Below are 10391 nucleotides of genomic sequence, written 5' to 3'. Positions count from 1 at the left end.
GCTGGCTGCCAGCAATAGCAGCAGCACGAGGGAGTTGCGTACCGGGACGTCGGAACTTGGCTCCTGCCTCCATTCGCTGGTACGTCCAGGGTATAACTGAGGGCAGACAATAACCCTACTGCAAATACTCAAGTTTCATAATGACTCGTATGATGGAAATGTTACTCAAGTCCAATTTTGGTTATCTTACTTAATACATAAAAATAAAAACACATACAGACGCACACAACATTTCTCCCCACAGCACCTTGGCTCTTTTCCAAGAGTATTTTAAACAACCTGCAAATACTAATAAAAAGTAACTAAAAGTAAGTCTCAAGAAAGATACTTTTTCTTTTATGTATTATCTTCCTTGCATTTAGCTTTGTTATTCATTCTGGACCATTTGCTTTTCACGTTCATTTGCCACTCTGCTCCAATCAAATTATTTTGCTTAAAATGTGAGAAAACTGCAACTTCCCTTCAATTTTCCTTTTCTCAGAATGCTGAGAGTAAAGTACTTCTACCTGATATTTAAGTGCTTAGCCTCCTTTTACTTCTGTTCATACAAACACTCCAGGAGGAGGGCTCAAACGCATCTAGGTTTCAATGACAAACAAATTAACTGTCTGGAAGGAAGTATATGGAAAATCCTTAGGTATTGCCGAGGTTTCTGTTAGGAGATGCAGAACAACTCCAGGGTAATTCATTTGCAACAAAGCTGGGAGGCTGCCAGGAATCCAGGACATAAACCTTTAGTTCAGTTGTATTTGCTCACATCAAAACAGTCTGGCTGTATTTCTGTTATTTTGTATGGATTCTCAGCAAGGAAGGTACTGCAATGGGCTAGGAATAGGCTGGAACTTTTTTGACTTCGAAAGGAAACCTGTGAAAAGCTGCAAGAGAATAAAGCTATCTTTTGAAACTTCACTAACCAATGGCCACAGATGAGGGTCCTATATTACTCAATGCCAGAAAGTGCGGGGCACCCCTTAAACCCTGAAAAAGATTGGAACAGTTCCTTTGCCAGCCTTCAGTCACTGCACGAAAAATTCAACTGCAATTAGCATTTAGTACAAAGCACTTTCTGTAGGCTGACAATAGATAGTCAGACCAGAAAGTGTACATAACAAGAACAGAATCCTGTTTTAAATTGCATGGTTTTTGTTAACAATGAAATGATCTCCACTTTTCCCCAGAAAATTCAGATACATATAAGTCCCATTGGTTGGTAGCATAAATTAAGAGCAAGAAAACAGAAGTTTAAAATAAGAAGCGTTACGATAAGTTCAGGGATACATTAAATGGAATTGCCTATTTTGCTGTTCCATTAAATAGGCAAGCTCAATGCATCTGACACCCAGTCCTATTCTTTATGATCACTATTCACCATCAATCATTTAAGCCGTATGTCAGACTTGCCTAAGCGAAGTGCCCATTGCTCTGAATGACTGCGATGTGCGCTGTGCGCCACGAGGGAAACCAAAGATAAACTATTATACTACTAAATACCTCTGAGAAAAAAAAAAAAGGATCTATGCATTACATAAATTTCCATGACATTTCAATTAATCTCTTACTGCTATTTACAGTCTGTAAACTACACAGCACAGGCGTCTGTGCCTAAGGATAAAATACCAGAGAATAAAGTACTAATTGAGTCTTAGCTGGGATGATTTGACTTAAAGCAAACGTTAAAACCAAACAGCATCACCACCTTTCACATCTGTACGCAGAGACAAAAGTGGCTGATAATTGATGCAATAAAAAAGCAGCTTTACAATCTTTGTCACAAGTTCTCATTAATTCTCTACCACTCCCTTTTCCCATGCATATTTGCCTTTCAGCAATAGAGTAGAACAGCAAGTAAAAGCACTGGTGGCATCGTGTGCAGCTACCCAGTTCTGAAAAGAATTTCAGAGTTAATGTTCTCTTACCTTTTATAGAAACCGTGAAGAGGCTGGAGACACAAAAACTGCCAGTAATCCAAGCAGAAGGCCTTTAGCTTCAGCATTTTCATATACTTCTACTGCAGCAACTGTAGTCTGCAGCTAGATTTTAACAACACAAGACTTCTTTTTGTTATGATTTGAGTGACTCAAATCCAATCCAACACTCCTCTCCTTATTGCTGCAGCATAAGTGTTTCTAATTGCTACCAATGCATGCAGCTAGTCGTGCACATGGCACGGCACCTGCACAGTTGCAGTATCCTACTTTAATACAAAGAGGCAGTCGCACAAAGGCTACAAATTCACATAGGCTTTTGATCCTGATGGCAGTTTGTCTTTCCCAAAGTCTCCAATGCTACTGGGATAGCTGTTATTACACAGAAATCCCACTTCTCCTTTTGGCTATTTTAGGCCATTCTAATAGCCCTCTGGGCAAACAACGTGTGTATATTCCGGTTAAGGTTTCTGAAGGACCTTTGGAAAGCATCCTGAGAGCTTGCAGAACTTGGGAAAACACAAGCAATTATCTCAATCAGATCTAGCAACAACTGCCTATAACCCCAGTAGTGCTATGATCCCATCACACAGGAACGGCAGTCCTTCCCCGCACCCCCCACCTCTTTTTTTTGTTGTTGTTGTTGTTAAATAAAGCAGCACACAACTCTGTTAATCAGCTCCTCCTGTGCAAATCACACCAGCTCCATTGTCTGCCAGCACCTATGGAAACCGTGGGCTCCTTATGACAGGGGAAAAAAAAAAAAAGACAGACAAAACCCAACCACCCAACCGCCGGAGCAGCAGCAGCGCAGACCCTCCCCGCTCGCCAACCAAATTACGCTCATCTCATCTCATTTCATCTCATCTCCTTCCCGACACGCTCCGCCAGCGGGGGCCGGGCGCCGCCGAGCCAGCAGCGGAGGGAGCTGTGCGCGGGGGGGCGGCGAGGCGGGCGCAGGGGGTGCCCGCAGCCCGGGGGGCCCTGGCACCCCGCACCCCCCGCAGCCATGCGGAACGGCAGCCGGGGGGCCTGGCTGCGGGGCGGGCCCTAAGCCCCCGCACCCCGCCGGGAACGCCGAGCCCTCAGCGGCTCCGAGGGACGCGGCAAGATGAGCAGCATCTTCTGGGGGAAGCCTGGGCTCGGCGTGCTGAAAACAGGCCGCCTTTACTCAGGAAACACAGGAGTCTACATTTAGTTTCTGTCTTTCATAAAAGACAGCGATCCAACTCACCCACTTTTTTTTTTTTTTTTAATTTCAATTCTTTCTTCTTTCTCCTCTTATACCGAAGTGCAATTTACTTTTCAGGAGTTCCCCCGGTCTCCCAGGATACTCAAAGCAAGAGTTAACCCGAGGTGGTGCCACAGAACTGCCCTTTAGCAGGAAACGTTACTGGCACCGGAGAAAACATTTTGATTATTTTTAAAAACAAAACAAACCACAAGTGCCCTACTGGAGACTGGCTGGTTCTTACGTCCACTTTGCTGACCAATTTACTTTTCCAGAAATTACAGTTTGAGTATTTCTCATTCTCGTTTTTGAAAATCACCAATAGGAAATATTCAGGATATAGCCTGCAGAAGTATCAAAAGAATACAGGAGATTTAAAAATCCACAGAAATAACAAGAACAAGGCCAGAATCCAAAGAAATATTTAAAAGCAAAGATTCTAGCATTTGAACCATTTTCTTGTTTTAACATTTTAACACTGCTTAAAAATATAAAGCAACCCAAACTCCTAGTGCTTAACTTGAGACTGTCCTCCGTGTAGGCATATCTGACTCCCCAAGTGCCTGGATAATAAGCTATATTTAGGGATCCTTTTGGTTTCTGGTTTTACTCATTGTCACTGTTCAGCTACAGAAACGCCTCGCAGCATTTTAGAAAACAGATTTGTGCAAGTTTACTTGAAATGAAGTTATGAATATATTTGAGTAAGAATTAGCAGTTTCTTTAGAGGAGTAAAGCAATAGGTATATTATGGCTAGACAACAACATGCAAAAATTTTCACGTTGCACCGCCTGGTATTTCCCTCAGAACATATTGTGCACTATAGGATGGGAGGTGGAAATGAACAGACCATGAACCGTTTGCATGAAAAAGCAAAAGCATGATGTGCATATGATTTGGGCCTTTTAAAAAAAAAAAAAATATTTTAAAGATTCTCTTCAAAATAATCAATTGCCTCTGTCTGGTGCCTGCATTTACTCCCCGGGATTTCTTTCAGACCAGCAACAGCACCGGTACTCATGAAGCGATTCCCAAGAAAACACAATTGCTTACTTGTCAGAATCAAGTCCCCTAACAATATGAGACAGTATGAAATTTCAAGTCTATTTTTCTTCCTGATCTCACATTCTCTGGGGCTTCATCAACTTGGCAGTTCTCCAGGAAGTGATAACCATCATGTCAAATGTTACATTTTCCTATCAAAATCTTCCATCCCTGCTTTTCATCCCTAATATCAGCCCCTGTTTTAGAGGGATAGTCTTATCTACAGAGGAACTGAATGAAGCCCTTTGGGATTCAGTGCCTGTTGGTGAGTCCCAGCCTTCCCCAGTCTCCCTGGTGCTGTCCCCTGACTTTGATGAGATGGCAACGCACTGTATGTACCCTTTGGAGCAGATCAAGGGGATAACAGGAAAATGTTTTTCCCTTTATTTCCAAGAACAAGGGGATGGCCAGAGAAGTTTACCTTTGAGTTTTCCTTAGTGGAGAATTCTTCTGCCTGAATTTCTTGAGATTCCTTCAAAACAAAAACAAAACAAGAAAGCCAGCCAAAAGCAGCAAGGAGGGACTTGCTCCATAACCAAAAACAGCTATTCTCAGGATCAAGAAAGGAGAAGGGGAAAAAACATACAGAGACAATTAAGCACCTGTGACACCATCCAAAGATTTGGCCCTGAAATGAGACTTTTCTGACAACTTATCCTTTGACTATTCACATTGCCAGGCAATTTCTTTCTCTCCATCATACTCTTTGTAGAAAAAAAATTGCTATTTGTCACCTTAATTGCTTGCTTCTACCTACTGGACTTTTAGTGAGCAAAAGCTATATACTCATGAATTTTCTGACAGCAACCAGTGCTGATTATACTGCACCGCATGCAGGCAAAATGCTAATTAGGACTTTTGCAAATGAAAAGCACCATGTTTTCAACATGTTCTTCATTTTTACTTGTCTTCTATAGGAAAACAACAAAGAGAATTAAGCTTCATCTCACGCTCACACTGGTGTAAAACTAGCTCTTTCAGAAAGGCATTTACTGCTACCCTTGAGTTCGAATTCCCAGGCCTAGTAGGGCAGTAATTTCTGGACGTACTGCAGCTTCAGCGCTGGTACCAGAAGTGAGTGGCACGCTGAAAACATCTGTAGTCATTTGGAGTTTTGCTAAGGAGAGGCAGCTCTGGCATCAACGTTCTGAAGGCTCTGACAACTCTTTCAAAACCAGACATTAAAAAAAAAAAAAAACAGAGGCAAGACAAAAACATACAGGTGCAACTCCCCTTTGTAGGGATGGCTGCCTTGACAAGCCACGAGGCTGAAATAAAGCTGTCCACTGATGACGAAGAGTATTACATAAAATAAACTTAGCATAAAGTCAGTGCCTGCTACAGTTACTTGTATATGAATTGCACCTCAAAAAAAAAAAAAAAGAAATCAGGAAAATCAACTTGTCTAGCTATATAACCTTTAACTCTTCATTAAATACGTAAATTCAACTGCTATGAGTCTTTACTTACTTACGTACACCCTTACCATGATATGACAAGAAAGCTCTGAGAATATTTAACTTGCTCAGAAGAATATTGTTTGTCTGCTTACATGGAGTACAGAACTGCTACGCCTGCAGTAAGAGGACTGTTTTCCATGAGCCCTTCATGAAGTCAGGATGAAGTACTTCAATAGCCATGCACAAGAACTTCCCGCTAATGATTCATAAGTTGCGGAGCTCGAGTGTGTCACAAGATGATGATCCTGGAGCTCCCATACCAATTCCATGATGCACACTGTGCACACCCACTGAAAAGTGAGACTTGTACGATGTATACAAACCACAAGATTCTGTGCAACTGAACAGGTCCTGAATAGTTCCTGATACGCTTAAAGGCCTCACAGCTCACAGTACAGCTCCTGTACGCTGCATCCCTGTTTTGACAATGGAAATCCAATAGTTTCCACGTGCAACTTTGTCGGGAAATTTCCTAGGTTGCTACAACAAAAATATGGAAGTTTTTAATGTTAAAGGCTTTGGCAAACCAGATCTCTCTTTCTGGCCCTTTTATGCGTTTCTGGGTACCTCATCAGCAAGCATCCCTTCCCAACTGGGGAAAACGGAAGGTGGAACATGAGCAGAGCTCTTGGGCTCTGCTGCACCACTGAGACACCTGCACATGATTGTGACGTGCTTTGTAGAGGTGTGGAGAGAATCGGGGAAATAAACTCCCCCTGCCCTTTACTCAGAAAGAGACTCTGCTGCTTGGAGATGCTCTGATATAGTTACTTTGCTTTGAACAGCTCTCAGGTTTATTCAACTCCCCCACTTGATATTATCCTTCATTCTTTGTTGTTAAGCCTTAAAAAATTTCATGAAATAGGGTAATAAGTTATTTGCTGTTCTCTTAATACTGAATATCTATTTCTGAATGTCTGTTCTGTAAACAGATCACCACTAGCTGATGAATTTGTTACAAATGACAAATAGGCCACAAGTATCTGAAAAGCTTAAATATTTAAATGCCTGGAACATCTGAAGCAGGTCTGGTAATACAGCTTTCCAGGAGACTCGCACTGATTCAGAAAACAAAATTTTCTCAGCTACCAGTTGAAAGCTGATAGAGGCCAACACAAAATATTCACAAAAAATACCATCCACGGTATGAAAAGAGACTGTGCAAAGCGTAATACACACACACATATATATAGCATGTCAGTTTGTACAGATTTTTCTCTTCCTAATGGACATAAGCACATTTTTCACATTAGCCTTTATTCTTTATGGCACTGACTCCTAATCTCACAACTGCATAACTTTCAAATTGACCTACAGAATGCAAGTGCAGTCTAAACAAATCCAGGGGAAACAAACGATCTGTCTGGCGGGGAATCTATGCACAACTGAAATTTAACAAAATAAGAGGTCCGGATTACAATGTTCCAGAGAAGCTGAGAACTAGAAGAGTGGTTATTACAGGGCAAACTTAACTGGCTGATGGGGACAGGCAGTTGGTGAGCATAACGCAAGAAAAGCAGCCTGCCTAGAAAATACTAATTGCTTGATAGGACACTGGATGGATGCATGTTAATCATTTCCATTTTATGGGTCACTCAAAGACAAATCCGCTCAACAGTGTTATGAGAAGACATTCAGTGACAAGAAGTCTTCCGTCTTTCATTTTGCTAAAAAATAATAGCCTTGAACATTGTCTGATTACAGGTCCAAAACAGGCTCATTTGACCTACTGAATTCAATTAGATTTTACATGCTGTTTTTTCAACAAATATTTAACCCTAGGAAAAGTCACAGTTTCACCTAATATCATCTGGAAGATTTTCTAATGTCTCCTCTATGATTGTTTTATTTGAGAGTTTTTAAACATCATAAAATTGTTTCATTCATAGTTAAAGAGCTGCGTTTCTACCCCCTCATTTGGTAACTCCAAAATATTATTTCTTCCCAGATCTCTAAATTTAAGAGGACCCTTTACATTTACATGCACATACATTTACTGCCAAATAAGTTTTTATAAAGACAATTCTATAAAAAAAACCCACACATGTATTCTGAAGATTATGTTTGCATTAGCATAAGAAATATGTGAACACAGAAGTTTCGTAAAAGTGCATTGGATAAAGAGCAAAGTCGCAACACCTCTAACTTACAGCTTTATTTTTTTTAGTGTGTGTAAAAGAAGCCTAGAATATCATCTAGCATAGAACTATTGTTTGAAGTATAAAGAAGCGCAATCAAGGATTCCATACCAGCCTGCCCCTCTCTGCTGCAGGCTTCAGAAAAGAGCATTGATCACCAAACGCATACTAATGAGAGCCCATGCCACAGAAATTAACACATATGCTGTGTGTTTGAAACTTAATGGTTCATGAGGCCATGGGACAACAGCAGGAGCCATATTGGTGGATATTAAATATCATAGTCTCATTTTATGGAAAATAACTAAAACCAAGAAAATATTCATGTTTTTATAGCACACAGCAACTTAAAATGATTCAACCACTACATTTTCCAGTAAATGCCTGTTCAGTCAAGCTAAAGCTATTCCTTTTCCCACCAAATGTGAATATTCAGCCACTTCTTACATCTATCCAATCCTTCCTCATCTTTCTCACCGACATCCTCCCATGGAAAAAAAATCACTAGAAGGAAAAGCATTGTAATAAAATCTGCTGTTCTCACAAAGTTTGTCTAGCCTGGAATCAAGACGGCAGCAATACCTGGTTCTGGGAATCTTAGCCCAGAGAACAGTAAACCACAAATCAGCTACACAATGTTCTTAGTACAAGAAGATTTCAGAAGAGCAGAGGGAAGAGGGAAGCTGACATTGTTTCCTCCATTGTCCTACCACACAAAGAAACAGCACCAGTCGAACTGGGAGATGGAACAAAACCTCAGTCATGCTGAATGCTGTCCAGTGGAACTATGTTGAGCTGAAAACAAAGATGATATTATTCCATAGTGGGTTTTTTTGTGTGTGCGCGTGTTTTAGAAAATGATAGTATTGCACTTTCAGAAGATCATACACTGGAAAATAATGGAAAATTAACAACAGAGAGAAAGCCTGTAATTTAAATAAGGGTAAACAAAGCAGTTCACACTAATGTTTTCTCCAAGCAAAGTAAAACTACACAGTGTGGAAAGATTCACATCCTCAATACCAAACACCTCAGAAAGGAGGACTTTCACCAAATAACTGCCAGTTTGAGAGAAAAGGATTCTGCCTCAACTTAATCAAAGGAAGTATGTGACTTTGACGCACTCTTTAATGTGCAGCTATGACAATAAAACAAGCAAGGTCCCCACTTGATGTGCAATGTTAACAGTACTAAGCATTTTTTTCTAAACTGAGTGATCAAAGTAAAATCTCAGCCACTGCGATGACTTGTATGACAGCAGTCTCTGAAGTCTGTACATGTGATTTTATGATAATGCTAAGCAATGAAAAAAGAGTAATATTTAGACTCAATCAGTACTGCTCACTCAAAGCAGTATAAAACTACCAGGGAAGGTCATCTCTTTTCAGCACAAGTTTACAAAAATCTGAGAGAGATGGCTTGCCCACGTGCATGCACAAACCCTCCAACTCCTTCATGCTCTTCTGAGAAGAAATACAGTGTTTAAAGCTAGAACTGAATTTCAAGTTGGAAATCCTGGAAGAAAGAGAGCTATCCCCTCTTAAAAACAGGAAAAAAAACAAAACACCACAAACACTTACTCAATGCCTTTACTAGTTATACATCGTAAAATAAAATTATGTGATGTATAGTTGATGCAGACTGGAGGTTGTTTTTATTATTTCAAACCTAAAATTAACATCTATATTACTACAGTACCTGAGCGGATCAGTAGAGATGCTGCTTCCTGTTTCCAATGAGTTCCTGATAACAGTAAAAGAATAAAATTACAAAGTATTAAAACTATTAAAAACACCATGTCCATAAATGTCAAATGCTTAACAGCTTTATATTGGCTTCCTTTTTATTGATGTTTTAAAGTACATAGCATGACATTAAACATATATAAATATATATAAATATGGATGCAAAAAACCCAACCACATACAAAAAAAAAATAAGAGCAGCTATTTCCTATATATTATGAAAAGGGAATTACAGAAACATCTTTGCTCAACTAAGCAAAATGTGATCAAACGTGAATGACAATACTTTGGCATATGAATGACTTACCAAGTTCTACTGTGTGCACCACTATATTAAATATTTCCAGAACCCACCTTCTATTTTCAGTCCTGCACTGTGTGCACTAGCAATAAAATGTCAGCTCAATCCACCTGTACCAGTGCAGAACCTTGGAATATACCAACATATGCAAGTACTACAGCCTTCCTCAGGAAGTGTCAAAAACCTGTGAAGACTTCAGGCAGTGCTAACATCCTTGGAGCTGTGAGCTTGTTCCCCAGCAGGCACACCTGCATTACATTTGCTGGGATTTGTCCCTGAACATATGCCTACCTTTAGCAAACCATGAAGTTGATCCTTAATTCAGGTGTGTATGAAATTTCAAGATCCAAAAAGCACCCTCAGCAGAAGGCCTTCTACCAAAGAGTAACCACCGTACATAACCACATCGTGATCACGGAGGAATAGCACAGTGCAGCTTACAAGGGCATGCTCATGGCCACCTTGATTTCCTCCTCGGTACAGCTGCTAAGCAAAAACAACACAGCTGCATACAGCAGGAGGAGGAGGGCAAAACCCTCCTGTGAG

At 40.4% G+C, this 10391-nt stretch overlaps 1 protein-coding gene across 16 annotated transcripts in view; it reads right to left on the bottom strand.

Annotated features, from left to right (window-relative positions):
- IQSEC1 (IQ motif and Sec7 domain ArfGEF 1) overlaps nt 1–10391 on the bottom strand; it is a 349048-nt gene that overhangs the window by 150407 nt on the left and 188250 nt on the right. For 9 of the 16 annotated variants that reach the window (XM_083796384.1, XM_083796377.1, XM_083796386.1 and 6 more), the window contains one exon: nt 9498–9542. The exons of 5 other annotated variants lie outside the window; for them this stretch is intronic. In XM_083796384.1, the coding sequence (XP_083652510.1) occupies nt 9498–9542 (45 nt within the window). Of the gene's footprint in view, nt 1–1916; nt 4563–9497; nt 9543–10391 lie in introns of those variants that run through there. 2 more of the 16 variants (XM_083796379.1, XM_083796378.1) reach the window with 2 other exon arrangements.

This window comes from Anser anser (genome assembly GCF_964211835.1).
Source record: "Anser anser genome assembly, chromosome: 12".
In the NCBI taxonomy this organism is placed as follows: Eukaryota; Metazoa; Chordata; class Aves; order Anseriformes; family Anatidae; genus Anser; species Anser anser.
This window is presented reverse-complemented; position numbering and strand designations above follow the sequence as displayed.